General features: G+C 40.5%; 1 protein-coding gene across 1 annotated transcript; it reads right to left on the bottom strand.

Moving 5' to 3' along the window:
• Positions 1-1,278: 1,278 nt before the first annotated feature.
• Positions 1,279-21,528, bottom strand: LOC128353447 (sodium/potassium/calcium exchanger 1-like). Its single transcript, XM_053314182.1, has 8 exons — positions 20,497-21,528; positions 16,066-16,227; positions 13,298-13,406; positions 7,091-7,248; positions 3,855-4,181; positions 2,817-2,906; positions 2,266-2,432; positions 1,279-1,582 (listed from the first exon to the last, which is right to left on the bottom strand). The coding sequence occupies exons 1-8, from the start codon at positions 21,526-21,528 to the stop codon at positions 1,333-1,335; spliced, it is 2,295 nt and encodes a 764-aa protein (XP_053170157.1). The 3' UTR covers positions 1,279-1,332.
• Positions 21,529-22,496: the final 968 nt, after the last annotated feature.

The raw sequence follows: 22,496 nt of genomic DNA, 5'->3' as shown, positions 1-22,496 counted from the left end.
CTCGGCTTGGCTCAGTTTTTTTTGAGTTTCCACTAGGGATAGTACCTGGTACTTTTTTAGTACCTGCTCTGCTGAGGTTCCAAGCGAGCCGAGCCGATACTAAATGTGACGTCAACAGACTGCCGGCCACTGATTGGTCAAAGAGTCTTCACTGGATGAGTCATGAGCCGTCCCACACAAGAATCAAACCCAGCATTTTTAAATACCAACAACAGCGTTACAACCATACGGCTCAATGTTGTTGCTTTGTGTGACAGAAAGCCACATACAGCAGCAAGTACACCACTGCCTCCATGTCCTCCATTGTTTATGTGTTTGTGTCGCGTATAAAATGAAGTCACGGCAGTATCGTGGAGCGTTGCTATGACAACCCCGCCCACATTAAGTAGGTACCTTTTTGTAACGGAAAAGGTCATTCCTGGAGTCGAGCCGAGTAGTGATGGAACTCTGTAGTGGAAAAGTGCCATAATAGTTGTGCTCATTGATAAAGTCCTCAGTGGATGCTTGTGAAGTTCAGAGACCTGCAGAAACAGGATGGAGGTTTCTGGCACGACTTCACGGAGAAGGAAGAAAAAGTCTGAAGAAAGTCAAAGCTCCAGCAACACTTGTAGTGTAGGAGAACTTTATTAACAGACTGACACGCTTCATCCGAAACATGTTGGTGTGTTAATAAAGTTCCTCTATACTACAGGTGCTGCTGGAGCTTTGACTTTCTTTAGAAGTTCAGAGACGTGACATACAAACATCAGCTTACTGCAGGCGTTCATGTTTTCTGGGATGCATTTAGATTGGAAATCAAGAAAACCGACTCAGAGCTTTCAACTTCTTACTTGCAATAGATTGCAGCATCTATTCAAGCCGTCCTCACAAAGGGATTGCATAAATGGATTCTGGGAAATGTAGGAAAGCAATTACTGAAGAAGAGTTGAAGGAAATGCTGCGTTAAATCGTCACGGACTCTACTTTTCTACTTCCATCGTGGTGGTTTTGATATAATAATGAATTTCACAGAATTAAGACACTCAAATAAAAGTGCTGGAGGGTAAATACAGTGCACAATACTGTACCGGTATGTGACAGTAGCAGGTAGAAAATGTTGAATATCACTACAGACTATGTGAAGCTGTGTCGAGGGTGGATTTTTCCTTTAACATCACTGCTCGTTTAGCCACGTCTCTACCACGTGTCTAGCTGCGCCAGGTTCAGCCGTTTGAGATAAGGTTTGGTTTTTACTATCTAAAATATCCTACGTACAGTATTTGATCCTGTCTGCACGTCCTAAGTCACGTGCAGCGGTGTGGTGCGCTCCCCTTCCGCCTCCACTCGGGGCGCTCAGATGGAAATGGGGCAGGTGAGGATGCGATCCTCCAGCATGACGCTGAGGACGAGGAACACAAAGTACAGTACGAACATGGTGAAACCCAGCATTTTGCTCATCTTCCAGCGACAGGCCGCGATGGAGATGATGACGAAGAGGAGCATGAGGAAGAGCAGCACGATGGCGCAGAACAAGCCGTTGGAGCTGACGGCCACCGGCTCGCCGTTGTGTAACAGAGTGTATATGAGCCACGGGACCGGCAGACTAGAACCAGAGAAGACAGACAGTGATGTCACATATTATAATGTCCAACAGAAAACAATGATCTTTAAGCAAGTCCAAAATCCATCAGTTGTATCAGTGATTTCCTTCCTCCCTTCCTTCTTTCCTTTCTTCCTCCCTTCCACTTTTCTTTTCTTCCTCCCACCCTCCTTCCTTCTTTCCTCCCTTTCTTCCTTCCTTCCTTCCTCCCTCCTTCCTTCCTTCCCTCCTTTCTTCCTTTCCTTCCTCCCTTCCTTCTTTCCTCTGTCCTTCTTTCCTTCCTCTTTTCCTTTCTCCCTCCTTCCTTCCCTCCTTCTTTCCTTCCTTCCTTCCTTCCTTCTTCCTCCCTTCCTTCCTTGACTCGAGGACAACAAGGAGGGTTAAGAAAGAGATATGAATAAATACTTCTTGCTTCTCCTTTTCCAACAGGTAATATTTAACTAACATCATAAATGTAGTATAATGTCCATTTCTACATCATTAATGCCATTAGTACAACAACACAGTAATGCTACTCCAAATGTTTTCATCCTGTTTAATTCCAGTTGTTTTGGCCTTTACCCCTAAAAACCCATCCACAAAAATCAACACCTCCTTGTGTTTTCTCACATTAAAACATTACCTATAACAATAAACTAAATATCATAATGTTTACTTTTAGAGGGGAGGGTACTGCTGTCACTCACCCTATAGTGATGTCGAAGATGTTACTGCCCACTGAGCTCGATACGGCCATGTCACCCAGACCTTTCCGGGCCACAATCACACTGGTGATGAGGTCTGGGATTGAAGTCCCGGCCGCCAGGATCGTCAGGCCCATGATTTCCTCTGAGATGCCGATGGTCTCACCAACCTGTGAGAAGAGGAGAACGTGTGAACAGCTGAGGAAGTGTTGCTGCTGGTTAACTGAGAGTCAGTCCCAGCAGTCTGATTGTAAACTGCAGATTTTTTAGGCCACATTTTTTTATGCTTTTGGTCATTTTACCCATTTACAACCTACGCAATGGATCAAAATCTGTGACTCATCCAGTAAAGCATGTTAAACCTTGGATTTCTCATCTTTATGTTAAAAAAAAGAAAAAAGGAAGAAAACGAAGACACTAAAAGGGAAAAATATTGAAACACACACATATATAAATACATACACACAGAGTTTATATATGTAACTATTGTCCTCTTGCAGCAGGAGACTCAACAATCTTTTGTGACACAACATGTGTGTGAAGAGTCCACCGACCTGATGAGCCCACCACACCATCAAATAGGAGAAAATTCCGATCCACAGGATGGAGCCGATAAACGTCATGGCAAAGAATCTCCTGGATGCCTGAAAAACATGAAAGATGTTTATGGGACAAATAAGGGTTGGCAAGATGAGTAATTCAAAAATATCTTAAAAAAATAGTTTTCATAGCAGCATCAGGTTTGTTCAAATGTACATTTTGTATTTTTGTTGGTTTTATATCATTTAAAATGACATTTGCACCATTTTTTACCAAAAGACTGAATGCTCCTGAAAATGTCAAATGGTGTAACCACTAAAGAATGATAAAAATTAAATATATTTATCCACCTACAGTGTATTTAAGTGTACGTATACTAATAATTATTATTCACATGTTTATTTTCACATTTTAACCCCTTTAAATTTGACTAAACCACATGGACACAAAAAAATATAATTAACCCATAAACTGATGAGATGTTCAGACACATATCACCTGTCATGTAAACATCAGGCTGCAGATAAATACAAAGGCTGGAGGCTTTTAATAGTCAGTATGAACAAGAGAAATGATAACAGCAAGCTAAAGCTCAATTTATGGTCGAATTGACTGTATATAAATGTAGAAGTCATGACAGCTCCACAAAAAGTGAAGCTAAATTATCAGGATCACCCCCTGGTGGCTGGCTGCAGTACTGCATGTTTGTCCAAGTGCTCATTTGTATCATTTTTCTGATAAGCATGTTATTATATTTATAATTTGACTTCATAAAAAGGTGGTTTGACGTCATGATTGACAGCTTTGACAGCCACTCTCACACTTCCATAATGACTAAAATGCATTTGGGTGAAATGACCCTTTAATGTCATATTTTCATTGGATTGTTCAAACACCGATCCAGCTGAAAATCTGTGCTGGTCTAATTAAAGCTTCCGTTTCTATAATTATTATCATTTGTTCGTCGTTGTCGACCAGCGGGCCTCTTTGAAATGCTCAGACTCAGGTTGTTATGGTTACGGTGAAGATGAGGACCGGGGGTTGTTACTCACCACGTTGCGTACGTCCGGCAGCGTGAGCCACAGCGGGAACACGATGGGCAGCAGGAACAGATAGGTGGCCTGCTTGCGTGGGGTTTCAGGCCACTCTAAAGACAACGGCTCGTTCTCTTCCTCCTCTTCTTCTTCTTCCTCCTTTTCTTCTCCCTCCTTGTCATCGTCAGCAGTATCGCTTTCTTCACTCTCATCAGAGCCGCTGCCTTCTTCATCACCACTCTCGTCTGAGCTGCCGTCTGGGCCCTCAGATCCCCCCGCTCCTGCTGCTGCTGCTCCTTCTTCTTCTCCTTCTGCTGCCTCTCCTTCTTCTCCTTCTGCTGCCTCCTGGAGGAAATGTAATAAGTTACAGATTACCAGTTACTCTATTTAAAATGTAATAAGTAATGTAACTATTTCAATTACTTCATCAAAGTAATGTAACTTATTAAATTTGATGACTTTTCTAATTTTCTCATGTTTTCAGCTGTTAGGGTAAATGTTCCCTCCATCTGTCCTTCCTTTCTCCCTTCCTTCTCCCTCCCTTCCTTCCTTCCTTCCTTCCTTCCTTCCTTCCTTCCTTCCTTCCTTCCTTCCTTCCTCAGTGTTCCCATTAAGCACCAAAATCTAAGTTCAGGTGTTTTTCATGGATACTGACATGATTTATAAGGGAGATCATTTCTTATAAAACAACATTTATCTCTCATTTGAAAATGTATTCATTAGTTCATGTAGATTTTGTAATATAAAATAAAGATATTTGATGAATAAAGTCAAAAGTCTGACATGAGCAACAGTAAAGTTGTTCTTCATACTGAAGTGCTGCTGGAGTTTGGACCTCTTCAGACCTTGTGTGCCAGAAATTCATACTCTGTTTCTCCTCTAAAAAGGTACATCACAAGGGTTTCATAGTTATTTTATTTTAATAGTTTAGGGTTCCCTGGTCTGTGTCTGTTTGTGGATCTTTGTTGCATGTCGTTCCTCATCTCTTTCTCTCCCCTCGTCTGCTGTCATCTCTCTAATGTCACTGTCCATTATAAAATCATCATAAAATGCCCTAAAAAGTTTTAAACCCCAAAACAATCATTAGTGTTTTGTATCTGACCTGCAGACACCAAGCAATTCAACTTTTTCCTCATGACTGAGGATATAATTATAAGAGTTAGGAGCTGCAGTGATGTAATCTAAACTAGCTAATTGTATAAAGTAGTGTAAACTAGCTAACTGTATATAAAGTAGTGTAAACTAGCTAACTGTATATAAAGTAGTGTAAACTAGCTAACTGTATATAAAGTAGTGTAAACTGGCTAACTGTATATAAAGTAGTGTAAACTAGCTAACTGTATATAATTAGTGTAAACTGGCTAACTGTATATAAAGTAGTGTAAACTAGCTAACTGTATATAAAGTAGTATAAACTAGCTAACCGTATATAAAGTAGTATAAACTAGCTAACCGTATATAAAGTAGTATAAACTAGCTAACCGTATATAAAGTAGTGTAAACTAGCTAACTGTATATAAAGTAGTGTAAACTGGCTAACTGTATATAAAGTAGTGTAAACTAGCTAACTGTATATAAAGTAGTATAAACTAGCTAACCGTATATAAAGTAGTATAAACTAGCTAACCGTATATAAAGTAGTATAAACTAGCTAACCGTATATAAAGTAGTGTAAACTAGCTAACTGTATATAAAGTAGTGTAAACTAGCTAACCGTATATAAAGTAGTATAAACTAGCTAACCGTATATAAAGTAGTGTAAACTAGCTAACCGTATATAAAGTAGTGTAAACTAGCTAACTGTATATAAAGTAGTGTAAACTAGCTAACCGTATATAAAGTAGTGTAAACTAGCTCCACCTCCAGCAGCTACAACAGTAACATGCTGCTCTAACACTGATGCTTCACTATTAATAATCTAATGATGTCATATATAATAATATATCACTACTTGTACTGTAATACTGCATACTACATCACTCATAATACTGTAGTACTTTTACTGTAATACTGCATACTACGTCACTCATAATACTGCAGTAGCCTACTTTTACTTGTAATGGAGTATAATTACATTGCTGTATTGGTATTTTTACTTAAGTAAATGATCTGAGTACTTGCAGTACCATAATGCATCTACACACATTTATATCTGTTAAAACTCTCTTTTTGTGTTAGTTTCTTATTCTAAAATGTATTTAAGGTCGGTAACTCTGCACTTCACTCGAGCTTGTCTGGAGAGCCTGATCAGAGGGCTGAAGAGCGTCTCGTCTCCTGCTCGATTTTACTCAGAGAAGAAAGGATATGAGTAATCAGGGCAGCGTTCATCATGACGATGATTCATGGAAAAGCATAAAATTGAGGGTCGGTGAGTAGGGGAGGTCTTTTGTGATGGACTATTAACATTTCCCCTAAAATCTACATATTGTTAAAATTGTTTATTGCCACTGAACTTCATTGTAGCAGCTGGAAATATCTGTGTGATATCATGTTGTCTATGTTTCTCATTAACAAGATTCATTTTGCATTTTAAGGCTGAATGTTCTCTGTTATATAAAAAAATAAAACAATAATAATATGAGTTTATAGCTCTCAGCAGAGATATGAATTTCCAGCTAATTCAAGCGCAACATGAACTCTGCCTTCACATATTCATTAAGACTTCTTATTTCCCTGCGGTGGTGAAGTTGTTAGTAAGAAGCAGGTGCATTCAAGTGGTTCAACGAATGAAAAAGAGGAATACAGATGCTGCTGGGTCTTTATCTTAACCATCCTGTTGTCCTTGAGTTAAAGAAGGAAGGGAGGAAGGAAGGAAGGGAAGGAGGGAGGGAGGAAGGAAGGAAGGAAGGAAGGAAGGAAGGGAGGAAGGAAGAAAGAAGGAAGGGAGGAAAGGAGGAAGGAAGGACGGGAGGAAAAGCAAGGAGGGAGGAAAGGAAGGAAGGACAGGAAATAAGGAAGGAAGGTCGGAGGGAGGGAGGAAAGAAGGACAGAGCAAAGAAGGTAGACGGGAGGAAAGGAAGGAAGGAGGGAAGGAAAGAAGGAGGGAAGGCGGAAGGAAGGAAGGAAGCAAGGAAGGAGGGAAGGAAGAAGGAAGGAAGGCGGAAGGAAAGATAGGAGGAAAGGGGGATGGAGGAAGGAAAGAAGGAGAGAAGGAGGGTGGAAGGACAGACGGAAGGAAGGAAGGAAGGAAGGAAGGATATTTCTGGTATCAGACGAGGGCAGAGAGAGTTGAAATCATCATCATCATCGCGTACCTTCGGCTCTTCCGGCTGCTCGTCCGTCTTCTCAGCCACGCTCTCAGCCGTCTCCTCAGGCTTCGGAGGCTGTGAGGTGGACGGCTCGGGTGCAGCGCCCCCCGGTGCAGGGGCGTCTGCAGCGGCCACCTGATCAGACTTTGGCTTTTGTTCTTCATCTAAGGAAAAGACGAAGAACACAGCAAATCACTGGCATGCATCGCTACTCAAAACACAAATGCAGCAGATCTGTAGAAGTATTTCAGGACTTAAGATCAGATTCACTATGGATGATGGAGTCAAATATTCTAACTTAATGGCTTTAATCCTGAAGTTTTGGGCATTTTTTAAAGAGTTCTGTTGTTTTCTTCACACTTTTTGTGGTCTGAACATAAACATTGATTCATTTTAGTACAATTATTATGCTGTGTGGGCTGGTATGAAGTACCAGTGGGAGTGATTGAAGTGTTTGGAGATAAACATACTCTCTAATGGAGGAAAAGGCACACACACACACACACACACACACACACACACACAGAAAAACACACACAGTCCCATCTGCATGTTAATCCTCAGGCTGATTGATTCGGGCTCGTTGAGGCCTCTCTAAGCTCCCTGCAGCCCCACTTTGCTCTCCACCTCAGACTCTTAAGCACCTCATTACTCCACACTGTGACGCACAAACACACTGACGGAGAGGGCTCGGCTGATTGTGGAGAACAACCTCCTTCAACCCCCCGAACCATCTCCGACGATCAACAGACCATCAATGTTTTATGGGTTCTGTACCTCAAAAAAAAAAAAAAAACTCCTCACAGTATGATGTTATAATAAAAACTACCAGCAAACCTTCAGAAAACAGAACAGCAAGAACAGACCTGTTGCTTCTGAACTGTGGAGATTCTTTAAATAGCACTTATGAGTTTAATAGTGCAGCATTATTATTATTTTTTACCAATATGCATGGAGAATTATGAACTGTATCTCAATCTGTACACAGACTCAGATTTTTGAATGTGTACAGTATGAAGGCTGCAACTAACAATCATTTTCTTTATCAATTAATCTTCCAATTATATTTTGATGAATTGCTTTTGCCTATAAGACATTAAGAAAAAAATAAACAGAGAAAAATGTGCTTCATAATATCCTAGATTCCAAGATCATGTCATCAAATGTCTTATTTTGTCTGACCAACAGTCAGAAAAACTTAAAGATATTCAATTTATCACAATGTAAGATGAAGAAAAGCAGCAAATCCTCAATTTTAAGAACCTAAAGAGATCAAAACACCAATAAAAGGTGCTCTATATTCTACAAGTGATGCTGGAGTTTTGACTTCTTTGGATGTTTTTTCCCTTCTTCGTGCACCTTTAAAGTAAAACCTAAAAGAAAGACTTAACTTACTAAAGTAAACTAAAGTCACCCTGAAACCTCGACTTTATTTCTACAATTTCGAGATCCTGAAACCATGAAATATTTGGCATTTCTTCAAAAAGATTACTCAAATTAATTAATTAAATTAATCAATTAGTTGGGAGATTAATTATCTGCTGATTGACTTATTAATTAACCCTCCTGTTGTCCTCGAAGGAAGCTAGGAAAGGAGGAAGAAGGAAGGAAAGGAGGAAGGAAGGAAGGGAGGAAGAAGGAAGGAGGGAGGGAAGGAAGGAAGGATGGAAGCAAAGGAGGAAGGAGGGAAGGAATGAAGGAAGGAAGAAAGGAAAGGAGGGAGGACGGAAGCAAGGTAGGAGGGAGAGAGGGAGGGAAGGAAGGAAGGAAGGGGGGGAGGAAGGAAGGTAGGAGGGAGGGAGGGAAGGAAGGAAGGAAGGAAGGAGGGAAGGAAAGAAGGACAGAAGGGAAGAAGGAAAGGAAGGAAGGATGGGAGGAAGGAAAGAAGGAAGGACAGAAGGAAGTAAGGAAGGGAGGAAAGAAGGAACAGTCAAAACAGACGGGGTCAATTTGACCCGGGAGGACGACACAAAGGTTAATCAGCTAATCACTGCAGCTCTAATGTGCACACATACATTATATATATATATATGTATAAGAACTTAGTATTAATTAGTATAGTATAGTAATTAGAGTTTAGTTCTAGTACAGGTTCTCCTCTCATTGAATGTTACTCATTGATCATTATCTTGTGATTAGTGGGCAGTAATGACATCATCCGGCCGATAGATGGTGCACATGTGGCACTCCACCAAGCTACACAAATTACTATTAAATATTTGAGCACATGAACTAGTTTTTACTTTTTAAGCACTTTTCTATCACTGTAAATAAAGTTAGTATAGTATGAAATGAATGATCACCGTCAGCCACACAAACACTCCTCTCATCCTGCCTCCATCTACAAGTGAATGGATGACTGGTGAGAAAGTCTAGAGAAAAAAGAACAATGCTAATATAAAAAGAGCTAGGCTAACAGTTCCCACCTGCTTCCAGTCTTTGTGCTAAGCTAGGCTAATAAAATAAATCAGAGTCAGATTATTCCTGAATACTCTCATGCGACTCACCTTGATATCGGCGGTGATGTGACTTGCTCTCTAATTTGCCTGCAGCCGGGACGTTCAGAGGCTTTACTTTGTTCTTTGCTGTAATTAAGAGAATCATCGCTCGTACTTTGTGATCTTAAAATCAGGCGATACAAACGTCCTCCACATCAACACACTGCTGACCTTAGAGTCACACACCGGCCATTTTTATAAAAGTTTGATATTGAGTTAAATTAGAGTTAACCCTTGTGTCGTCCTTCCGTCGTCCTTCCTTCCTTCCTTCCTTCCTTCTCCCTCCTTCCCTCTCTCTTTCTTTCCTTCCTCTATCCCCCCTTTCTTCCTTCCTTCTGTCCTTCCTCCCTTCCTTCTTTCCTCTGTCTTTCTTTCCTTACGTCCTCCCTTCCTCTTTTCCTTTCTCCCTCCCTCTTTCTATCCTCCATCCTTCCTCCCTTCTTCCTCCCTTCCATCGTTCCTTCTTCCTCCCTTCCATCCTTCCTTCCTTCCCGCTCCTTTCCTTCCTTCCTCCTCCTTTCCTTCCTTCCTCCCTCCTTTCCTCCCTCCCTTCCATGACTCGAGGACAACAGGAGGGTTAATTAGAGTAGAATTATGATGAATGCTTGAAATACAAATTGTTATAAACCAACCAGCAATTTTTCAGACTATTCTCTGAGCTATGAATACACTGGTATAAAGTCTTAGTGTATTATATGACACAATATGTTTATTACATATGTATAATTTTAGATGCAATATGCTGTATTTCCTCTTATGTAGAGAGTCATGCTTTCAAGTTTCACTGTGTTAAAAAAAAGGAATAAAAATACAGTTATAGAGTCCAATTGATAAAAGGGTGAACTGTTGTAAATAAGCAAAATAATAAGTAAATAATGTCTTAATGTCAATAATTTTGGAGTTTATATATGATACTGAACTACAATAAAATATATAAGTGAAAAAAACTAAAAAGAAAAAGTGGACATAGGATAAGAATATGAAAAACATCACTGTTAATGAATCCTTTCAATTTCTTCTAGTTTTTATTTTTAAATATATATTATTGATATGTTAATAGTGTACTTTTTGCATACATAATAAGACCTGGCAGACAGGACATACTGTATTTAAACCAGGTGGACCGGTACAATTCAAGTTTTGCCATCAGCCAGTGTGTGAAGAAGGTCAGTGATCCTCACAATGACACCGAAAAACAAGACGACAACAGCACTGAAACGACGGGATGCAAACACAGAAACATGCCACCATCCAAAATCAGTAAATCTGGGACAGAAGCACAACGGACACGACACAACAACTAAACCTTACCTTTCCTCTGCACTGACCCCTCCCCTCTCACATCACCATTAAAGGACGTCTCTGACAGAAACACACGGCAGAATTATTATATGTTGTCTAACTCAAGTCATGTGACTCCTTAGTTTCATGCTATCAGACATCCGTTATATAAAATGATAAAAATTGATTCCTGAATGATATTTGAAGCCGGACGATGAAGCAAAAATCAAGTTTCAAATATATCTTCTCAAGCACAACTAGCAGAAACATTTGTGGTGTTTTGGTTTTACTTACTCACACGGTTGCACTTGAATGCAACACAGTTTAGCACCAAAGAATACACACACACACACACATACACACACACACACACACTAACTACGATCACGACCAAACACGATAAGAACCACAACAGCGAGGCCACTCTTACCTCGCCTGGATTTCCTCGGGCCGGGGGTTTTGAGCGCCCCTCTAAGGGCGGCTGAGTCTATGCATGAAAACCACAGCAAACACTTTTATTTCTGGTCCATTTAACTTTTATGATATTGCACAACACTTGACTTTAACTTTCCACAGTCCTCCTTCTGTGCAATAAAATGTATTTAAAAGTTGATCTGAAGCTAATATGAAGCTTCAGCGTCCAAATGAGTCAAATCTTCATCTTCTATGTTTCAACGTTACAGTGTTTTTAGTAGCAAAGTCTTTTTGTTACTATACTTCCACCACAGCTCAACAGGAAAACAACAGCAAAAATCTCCATCACAATTTCCTAAAACACAAAGCGGTGACATCATTAAATTGGGCTCGGGGGGCGCGGCTCTGCTGCTGACCCTGTGTCTCACCTGTTTGTTTGTCTCTGTCGTTTTGATTGTTGTAGGGCCTAAGTGCGTCCTGAAAGAGAGGTGTAGCTAAGAGCACTATAAATGGGCTGGTTGGTGCTTTCTGCCTTATACCTGATATGCATGCATATGTGTGGGGGCTGGGAGGGGAGGGGGGGGGGGCATGTGATGTGCTGTGTCCATCTCCCGGACATATGTCTATGTGTAATGGAATGAATGTGTTTATTTTATGTACTCGATGTGTTTTTATATATTATTCTTATCAGTGAGACCAAAGACAATTTTCATACAGGACATGACAATAAAGTATTTCTATTCTATTCTATGTACCTACTTTCCTTCCACATGATTTGTCTTCTTACAATTTCACCTTGAGATCTCCTGCATTTCCCATAATGCCTCTCAACAACATCACTAGATAGTTTTTTTTAGTGTTGGTTTGAAAGACAAAATCTCTTCGTATTCAATTCTGAGTTGACAACAAATTGATTAAATATGTTTGTAGTTTGTCAAGAAGTGTTGTAATTGCTGAAGTGCTACATAATTTCTTCTTCTTCTTCTTCTTCAGAGCTGCAGCTGGACACATAACTGCTCAAATGTTAATCCAGGAATGAATTACAGGAACTCTCAGGAACTGAGATCTGTTCTTTAACTATGTTTAATTTAAATTGGAGCTTTGCTTGCTAATGTCTGAGATAAAGAAGGTGCTTTATATTTAATTAAAGGAGGTAAAGAAAAGAAAAGACTGGAGTTTTATATTACTGTGCTGATAAACTGCAATGCAATATGCTGCAAACTAAAACCAAAACTGATCTGGACAAATTCCTCATGACACTGCAGCACATTGAGCACTTTATTATCTGCTGCTCTTCATCTAAATATCTAAATGTATGTGTTTTAATAAGAAAAAACCTTAAAAAGTATGAGATCTCAGGTTCATGCTAAAAAGACCCTGACATGTTACCATGGCAACGGCGTCCTGCACAGTCCGGGCTGCATGGAAGGAGCCGGTCTCAGCTCCGGTCCCACCGCTTCACCGGTTCCTCCGGGATAAAGAGCTTGGTCTGCTAGCAGGCTGGCTCTTATCCAGCTTTTATTAGCCTGTATTGAAAAGCTGATTAAGGATCAGCGGTGGCCGAGTGCTGCGAGAGCGAGGAACACGACCCGCCGAGTTCGAGGACAGGCTGAAGGTCGCCGTGGTTCATCACGGAAGGACAGAGCTGAGTCACTGCCAGCTTCACTACATCCGACAGCACAGTGTGAACTATTATAATCTATCCAAGTATATATATATATATCCGTAATGACTGGGAGAGTTATGATTATACTGCTTCTATTGTTAGATACATGTTGAGGTTCAAAATGTTCTCTAGAAGTGAAGCTAAATATGTTTTCTAAGAAGTGTGAGATTATGAGATTATAAGAAGAAGGTCATAGGGTAAGAAGTTTACCTTTCATTAATGATTTACCTGCTTATTCTTAAATAGTACACCTGACTTCAGATCATTATATAGACGTACATCTCTCCGTCCAATCGTTTTGAGATGCAGATTTTAATTTGTGACTTCAGAAAAACCTCTGATGAGGGTTTTTACCTTCACCCAGAGGGTCCAGCGTGTGGATCATCAGCTGAAAGATGGTGTTCCTTAGCGACGTGTTGTGAAGAGAAGCCGAGCTGCCTCCTCGCTGCAGGCCGGGATGCACCTGACGATCAGCAGACAGGCAGACAGTGACAGTCAGAAACCAAACAGCAGCAACAACAGTAAAGTTGAGCCAGTGCAGACTTTAGAGGGTCGAGAGCGACACCAATATTTTGATGTGAAGAGCTGACAGCTACAACCTACCTTACAATTTGACAGTTAAATGCTCAAAAACTATGAAAAATCCTCTCAAACCAAATTTTAAACAATTTGCAAGCTTCAGTTTTAATTATCAATGCCAGCTTATATAAAAAAAAGTAGAAAAGTAAATGACTGACACCAATATTTTGATGTGATCAGCTACAACCTAGCTAACTATTTGACAGTTAAATGCCTAAAAACTACTAAAAATCCTCTAAAACCACATTTTAAACAGTTTGAAATCTTCACTTTGAATTATCAATGGCAACTATAATAGAAATGACTGATTTCATCACAAAACAACTAGAAAAGTAAGTAAACAACAATCATTCCCTAAACAGCTACTGACTGATCATACATTATAGGACCAGTTTGTAAGATGTATTGGCATTTAGCGGTGAGTACGCCTTCCCTCCCTCCCCAAGCATGTAAAACAGAAATGGCCCTCTCTAGATCCAATGTTTCTTTTGTCCATTCTGGGCTACTGTAGAAACATGGCGGGCTCCCTATGTAGATATAAAAGGTCTCAACAAGTCTTATTTTCAGGTGATTAAACACTAATGAAAACATACTTATGAATTTCTACACTGGCCCTATAACAACCATAAGTAGGTTTTTTTTCTCTACATGTTAAAGTGGAGTGCATCAAGTAAGAGTGATACTCAGCATTTAAGGAGTTTGGAGGGTTGTGTCTTTTTATAGAGCCTTTAAAAAAACAAAAAACAGATCAAAAGTGGATGAAATGGATTTAACAATGTGTCTGACTGCTGTAATGTAAGCTTACATTGTTAGCATACTTAGCTAATTATCTTACTGTCGACAAGACTAACCTAAAAAAAATAGAAACTTGCTTGTTTTAAACAACCTTTGAGTATAGATTTCTAAGTTTACAAGGTGTCCTTAAACCCACCATAGTGTCACACACTTTGCCCTACAAAGCAATGGAGATTTCAGAGCTTTTAAGATGTACCTGAATGCATCATGAAATCCCTCTTTTTTTACAGTGTATGGTTGGCGCTTTACGAAGTGATACAGACACACAATCAGTTTTTAAAGTGTTTATGTTTTAAGTGGAAATAGCACAAACACGCCTCTCAAGTGTAGATGTGACGTGATGAGAACTCAGAGGAAGGTGTTTGTGTGCTGCAGGTGTCCAAATATAGAAAATCAATTTGTGGCGGGCAAAGTTTTATTGTGGGAAAAAAAAGGACTACATTGCTCTGTTGGGTTACTGGTTTTGTCAAAGATATCTGTTCACAGATATATTAAAGTTCACACACTGTAGCGCTTAATTGCTGTGTGGAAACTGCTATCAGAGTTTGGGGGTAATGTTAGCAGCTATGTGCTCGTCTTTACTGGCTGGTTTTTACTCCAGCAACATTGATAGCCAAACCCAAGATAGAGTTATATCTGCCAAACACTGAAGTCCTCATCCTAAAACATGCTTCTCTTGTAATGTTGTAACAGGTGTGTGAGTTAAGCAGCCAAATGGGTTATTAAAACACAAAATAACAGTCTGATTTTACATTTTCCCCCCTTATCATTGTATCTCTAAACTGAAATACAGCAACAACTTTTTTCTTTATTTCCATGTCATGGTTTATCAAAAGGTGTAGATTATTTAGCTGTTAGCTTTAGCCTCAGTCTTTTCTTCATCTTTAAATTCTTCATTTATTAAGTTTTAGCTGATAAAATCCACCAGCTGCAGTTGTTATTTCAGTCGGCTATGAAAAATGCACTTTTCTCTACATCAGTCTGAAATCAAGGTTGCAAAGTTTTTAAGATTACTACAGTTTCATCATTATAAACTGCTTATGTGCCAATTGAGAATAGAAAGCTAGACAGATGCAGCAACATTAACTACACTAGGCAAAGCTTAAAAACAGTCAATTACACAACATTTTCTATGTCTGCTTTAATTTCTGACCAAAATTGATTCACAAAACATAATTTTTAAGACTTGTAAAGGAGATTTTAACCTTTTGAAGCCGTGAACTTGATGACTGCAGACACTTTTCTATGACTTGCAGACAAACGTTTAAAACTCTCCACTGTAAAAAGCAAACAGGTGGAAAGATTAACCATGAACATTTTAAAGCTACCCTTACCTTTGTTACATTTTTACACATTTTTTGTTTAGGTTAAAATGTATTAATAAGGTAATGGTACTCTAAAATGTTAGCGAGATCCACCAGGCATAGAAACTCATCATTATTCTATTCTCATAATATACTGTGAAAACTCTGACCAATCATATCATTTGGCCCGAATGATATGATTGGCCGAGCGACCTGCCTGTCACCCCCACCCAAAGAGAGTCTGTTGTGTATCCACGGCTCTATAATACATCCAAGTGCTGTGTGAAATGTAAGAAAGGTAAGAGTGGCTTTAAATAGGGAACAGATAATAGTGTTTATTTGTTGAAAGACTTCACGGCACTGACCTGCTGGTTTTTCTTCCTCACGTAGAACAGATCACAGCCCTACAATAAAAAAGTCAACAGTAAAATGGTGTTTTCGTACCTTGAGTTTCCCTTTGTCCTCTTGTGATTCTGATGGTTTGTGTTGAGGGCTTCCCGGAGGCGGCGCCGGTTCTGGTTTCGATTTGTCTTCAGCAGGAGGAGCAGGAGGTGCAGGAGCCGCAGCAGCAGGAGGAGGAGGAGGAGGAGGTGCAGCTTCACTCTCCTGTAATTTAATAAGTGAGTCAGTTCATGTTAGATATGATATGATATAGAAATTAAAATATAGATCAGAGAAAAGTTAAAGAGGAGGGGGGGAATCCTGAAAACTGGCCCATTTTTTGACTGCTCATTAACCCTCCTGTTGTCCTCAAGTCAAGGAAGGAAGGAAGGGAGGAAGGGAGGGAGGAAGGAAGGAAAGGAGGGATGAAGGAAGGAAGGAAGGGAGGGAGGAAGGAAAGAAGGAAGGTAGGAGGAAGGAAGGGAGGAAAGAGAGAGAGAAAAGAAGGAGGGGAGAAAGGTAGGGGGAGGAAGGAGGGAAAGGAGGGAGGAAGGAAGGAAGGAAGGAAGGGAGGAAAGAGAGAGAGAAAAGAAGGAGGGGAGAAAGGGGGATGGAGGAAGGAAAAGAGGAAGGAAGGAAAGAAGGACAGAGGAAAGAAGGAAGGGAGGAATGTAGGGGGAGGAAAGAAAGAGAGAAGGAGGAAAGAAGGAACAGTGAAAACAGAGGACGACAGGAAGGTTAATAAAAAAGACCATGAATCTAATCAAAAGACTTTGGTAGACAGTGTAAAGATTTAACCCTCTGATTTAGGTTTAATATATTCTAGCTGCTGTGTTTTGTACTCTGTGAATATGCAACTGTGCTCCCTCTCTTGGGTGGACCGGACAAAAGACTATTAGTGTAATCCAATCTAGTTAAACTCATACATGCTACACAGTGTTATCGCTATCAGCTAAGTAATGTATGTCACACCTTGAGGCTTATTAGCTGATCTTGAGGCTCTGTCTTGGAAGAGCATCAAAATCTAGTTTTACGACCTTCGTTATTTCAGATGATGTCTTATTTCACAGTGCATACCTCGAAATTCTTTTTAAAAAGTACTTTTGATCAAATTTAAACACAGCAAACGCAGGATAAGCCTTCCAGTATTCAGCATACAGAGAGAAGGTTTTGTAGCACGAGGGGTTAATCAGAGCCCTAGCAGCTCATTTTTTTGTGGCAGGGACCCCTTGCAGGTTAATCCGGCCAGGGCTTTAAGAAGATCTTGGTTTCACTCGATCACTCGCCTTTGGAAACCTGCATCTGTTGCTGATTTGACTGTGTGAACAGACCAGGTTGTCTAATGTTAAACTGTTACAGGTTCTTATTGTGCAGGACGGCTTTGTATTTTTATCCTAAACTTACTTTTCTCTATGGAGGGCAACTTAAACTACTCCCAATTCAACTAACCCTGTTGAATGACTGCTTCCTGTTTGTGTGTGCTCTCATAAGATACATCCAACATGCTTGTAAGACTTCCTGGTCCACTTAATTCATTCCAGTTTGGGGACAACAGAAAGAAGCAAAGACTAATTGCAACATCCAGCAGTTACGGAGCGACATTATTATTAATTGTGGAGTTATGTTTCTCTCAAACTGGTGAATATAAGTCCAATATTCACTATTATTAGCTCTGTTGTTGGTCTCCACCAGCTCCTGAGAAAAGTACTGCTAGATGCTCCACTATGTTCACCACCTGGTCGCCACATTTGGTGCTGCACAGATAGTAGACAGCTGCTTTCTGTGGCTGAAAACGACGCTATGAAACCAGTGAATAAAGCAAAATGGTAAATCTATGAGCTGTAAATCCAAACAATGAGCTGAAAGACGCTAAAAGTATAAACATATTCATTTGTGTGGCTTAAAGTGGCAATGAGCAACTGTTTCATATTAACACTGAGTCTAATGACAGCATGACAGTGTGTAATGAGCTGGTCTTGGCTCGTAGCGATGACTGTACAGAGTATTATCAGTTACTGTGCAGCTCCTCTCGGCTTTAAAGAGCTTTATAGTGAGTTTCAGCTCATTGTTTAGCTGTGTGACTGTAACTTTACTGTTCTGGTTCACTCTCAGAGCTCTTATAGGGTCATTTTCATAAGAAAAAGCTGTAAAAAAAAGCCCACTGTACACGACCTGCTCAGCTCCAAACAGCAAACAGACACAGTTAGCAGTTAGCATTTAGCAGCTAAAGAGACGGATATTTCCCTCACGAGTTGGTAGAGAGCAAAAAAAGAGCTAAAAGAGAGTGAATACTGGACTAAGTTTCAGCAGGTGGACAGAAACACAACTCCTAATGAATGATAATGTTGCTCCATAACTGCTGGATGTGGAAATAAAAAACTGTTTGCTAATATTTAAACAAAAACAAAACAAAACTTAAAACTTATTTCAGTGACATGTTTAAGTTCATTCAGGAGAAGCAATATTACTCTAAAGTGTTTCTTTGGTTCTCTTACATTATTAGTAGGTGCCACTTAAGAACAGATCAGTTTTATAATTAAGTGGTCCTTGAATAAAACCTGTTGACTCTGTTTCCTATGTTTATTATTCAACAGGTATCTATGTATTAAATAGATAAGATTAAAAATACTGAGGGGAAAAAAAACTTTAAAAAAAGTGTTGAATTGTCCAAAATGGATGTAAATGGATAATAAAACATGGATAAAAAGTATATAATGGAATTTGTGGTAGGGGGATTATTTGAATTCCAGTAATTATGAGCCATTAATGTGGCATCATGTCTCATTACACTCAGTGTTATGACTGAGGGGGCACATGCAAACTGCAGACGTGCTTCAGGCTAATTGGAGAATGAGCTGGAGATACTTGAAATACTGAAACACACTTCTGCATGTTAATCAGGCTCAGACGTTTAACTGCTGTGAGCATGTCTGCTGGCAGTCTGCAAAAATAACCATTTTATAGAAAACAGGAAATACATTTATTTTTCTGTTATAATAAATGAAAGTGGAAACTCTTCATATTGGTATTTCAGGACTGTGGCAGAGACAAAGTGACATTTCCATCACTTCATCACTGTTCTGCTGTCTGTGACACCTGGAGTCCTTTATGTGCAGCAGCATCAAAGGGTTTTTACACAAATACAGGCTGTCCCCCTCCTCAGACAGACAAACCACTGTCCCCCTTTTACTGTATTTGAGCAGGCAGCAGTCCCAACTGTGAGGAGATGAAAGGACAGAAAATATAGTGTGTATAGAGAGATGGAAGTTGTCCAGAAAACAAATGCTCTGCAGAAACGCTTGTCTTTTGTTACATCTGATTGTGGCTGCATGCAGTTCAATCATCACTTCTGGTCACTGTATACTGGGGTTGGGGGATAATTCTGTATTTTCAGGGATGAAACTAATGATTACTTTCATTTTTGATTAGTTTTAAATAAAATTTGTCTATAAAAAGATCAGAAAATAGATCCCAGAGTCTAAGATTAAGGCTTCAAATGTCTTGTTTTGTCCGACTAACAATCCAAAACCTAAAAGAGATTCAACTAACTATCATATAAAAATAGAGAAAAGCTGAAAATCATCTCATCCAAGGAGCTGGATGTAAGTAATATCTGCTGTTGCTGATTATTTATTTTCAGCTCTAAATAACTTTAACTGAAAGCTGCAACTAAAAATGATTTCCCCCAGTTATTTTCCAGATTAATACATTGATTGTTTAATTGTGAAAAATGATCATGATAACATCCTGAAGCCCACAAGGTGATGCCTTCAACACAACAAAACTCAAAAGATAAATTCAATTAATCCCATGAGTCAAACACAGACAGCAAACCTTCAATGTTGAGAAGCTGAAACCAGATCATGTTTGACAGTTTTGCTTGAAAAATTATCTTAACTATTTATTTTCTTTAGTTTGACCATCCACTATATGATTATATTAATATATAATATCAAAATATGGGACTTTGATTGAAAATATGTTATGTCTATTGCACAGAGTATCAATCTTTGGAATAATTTGCCATATTGTGATGAATATTGATACCATACATTATTCTAATATTGTGATATTGAGATACAGATTTCAACCATATCATCCAGACAAATTTTAAAAAGACACCTCAAAACCAATTTCATAAGTCCATCTGCAACTATGCAAGTATGAACACATCAGCTTTGACTCCAGGCAACAGATACACTTTAACACTTTAATTAAAAATGGTAGTTTAAAGACACTGTTGCTGGAAAATGTGCTGTGTGGCTCTGATTTCATCTGATGCTGCCAAGTTATGGCCGTCATCAGATGTTTGGAGGTGTCGATGTTGAATGGAGATTTGTTTGTTGAATCAAAGAGCTGATACGACTCTGAGGCAGCAGTTTACATCTATATTTAACTATTAATTTATCTTTGATGGACACAGATTGATAGAAACACTGGCAGAGTGTTGTTTTACCGCCACCTCTGGTTTTTCCGTGCTTCTCTGTGACTGACCTTCTCCGGCTCCTCGCCAGTCCACACTTTGACGATGCTCATGTGCTTGTTGAGCTGCGTCTTGACCGCTTGCTCGATCTGACTGTTGAACTTCATAAAAGTCACGTAGCTGATGTAGCCAGTCACCAGCATCATGCTCTCCCACCACAGGATCATGTTGTCCAGGAAGAAGATGATGAGCATGATCAGGTCCAGGATGTAGAAAGTCACATCCCGGAAGAGCGGCCACCAGGTGAGGTGCAGCATCTCCCGGGAGAAGATGGCGCACATGCCAATCACAAACAGGATGTTGAAGACGGCCGAGCCCACGATGGTGCCGATGCCCACGTTGCTGTGGGAGACGAACACGCCGATGAGGGAGGTGAAGAGTTCTGGAGCGGAGCCTCCGGCCGCCATGAAGGTGGCTCCGGCCACGTCATCAGAGATCTGAAGTTTGTCGGTGATGACTTCCAGTGCAGGGACGAAGAACTCATCGCAGACGATCGCCAGGGCGACAAACATGTAGGTCATACCTAGAACATGCAGGGCCACCCAGCCTTGTTGTCGCTCCTCCACCGAGAAGAGGTCCTCTGGGTACTCGCCCTTCCTGTGAGGGGGCGGGACAGGGGGGCGTGTGCGAGCTGTGGTGGTGGGCGGTTGAGTGGTAGGAGGTTGAGTTGGAGGAGGTTTGGGAGGTTTAGGATCCACATAGACACACTGTTCGATATCTGTCCTGTTGACGATTATTACTAGAGGAGGTTTGGTGCTCGCAGGTGCAGGTGCAGGTGCAGGTGTAGGTGCAGGTGTAGGTGCAGATGTGACAACCTCCTCCTGCGTCTCATTGGATGCAATCACCTCCCGAATATTGACCTCCACGGCGTCATCACCGCCCTCCTCTCCTGCGAAGACGTCATACGCCTGGGCGGAGGCTCGCGGCTCCGACAGCCTGACCTTCAGAGTCAGAGTGTAGACGACGCACAGCAACACACCTGAGATGAAGAAGAGGACGCGACTGCGCCTGAGTCTCCTCCTCGGAGGCGAGTGCACGTTCATTGCCCTCGTGGTCTCGACTCCAAAAAACAGGAAGTTATGTCAGATGCATTGCTATTCCTTGATATATCCAGCACCGTTGTGTGGCGAGAAGATGCCGCTGACAGAGAAGAGACACACACGTCCATCCATAGTGTGTTTCATCTTTTTACAGCGGGCGGCCTTAACCTGTGGAAGGACTAAAAACAGAAAACACACACAGCTAAAAAACCACATCATCATCATTATCATCATCATCATCATCATGTGTGTATTTAAGATTCCTTCTGCTTGCATAGTTGCAGAGGGAGATCTGCTGAAGTGTGTGTGTGTTGGGGTAAGGGGGGGGGGGGGGTTATGGGGGATGCAGACAACCACCTGTTACTATGGCTACATAATCACACTGGCTTTGGCTTCTCACAAAACAGGAGTCCATTTAAAGACACGTTCAACATGTTTAAACGACCAGAAAAGCCAGATATCAGCGTCAAAAAGAAACAACTAATGTTTAATTTACTGCCGATTATAATTAGCGCTGTTACAGAGTGAGCGCGCGCACGAAAAAGGACGTGATGAAATGCGCGCGTGCCAAGCAAACGACCATTAACGAAACATTAATTAACCCAACCTGCAGTGAATTAACATCTGCATGTTAATAATAAAACAAACGAGCAAATATAAAGATTAAAAAAGGGAGTGTTAAGGTTTAATTGTGGAGTAACTGAGCCCGGCGCGGATTATAACACAAGGTCGACACAAACCTTTTAATCTATATTCCTTCACGATCTAAAAATAACGACACAGACACACATGAAAATCAACAAGGCAGATGTTTGGGGTGAGTGTTGGTTCGGGTCTTACCTGTACCGCCGGCTGCTCGGCTCCTCGCCCCTGCGGACCGTCCCTCCAGCTGTGCGTAACGGACGCAGAGATGCTGACTCCGGTTTTTGGGGAGCTACAAGGGCGCACCGCATGTCAGGGCTTGAACGAGG

Source organism: Scomber japonicus, chromosome 1 (assembly GCF_027409825.1).
Source record: "Scomber japonicus isolate fScoJap1 chromosome 1, fScoJap1.pri, whole genome shotgun sequence".
NCBI lineage: Eukaryota > Metazoa > Chordata > Actinopteri > Scombriformes > Scombridae > Scomber > Scomber japonicus.
This window is presented reverse-complemented; position numbering and strand designations above follow the sequence as displayed.

What these genes read in the sequence shown, in the direction of transcription:
- LOC128353447 (XM_053314182.1), bottom strand. Translation starts at nt 21,528, where the DNA reads ATGAACGTGCACTCGCCTCCGAGGAGGAGACTCAGGCGCAGTCGCGTC. An exon ending in CTGGCGAGGAGCCGGAGAAG is followed by an intron (nt 16,228 to 20,496) that starts GTCAGTCACAGA and finishes ATTAAATTACAG; the next exon opens with GAGAGTGAAGCTGCACCTCC. An exon ending in GCTGGACCCTCTGGGTGAAG is followed by an intron (nt 7,249 to 13,297) that starts GTAAAAACCCTC and finishes TCTTTTCCTTAG; the next exon opens with ATGAAGAACAAAAGCCAAAG.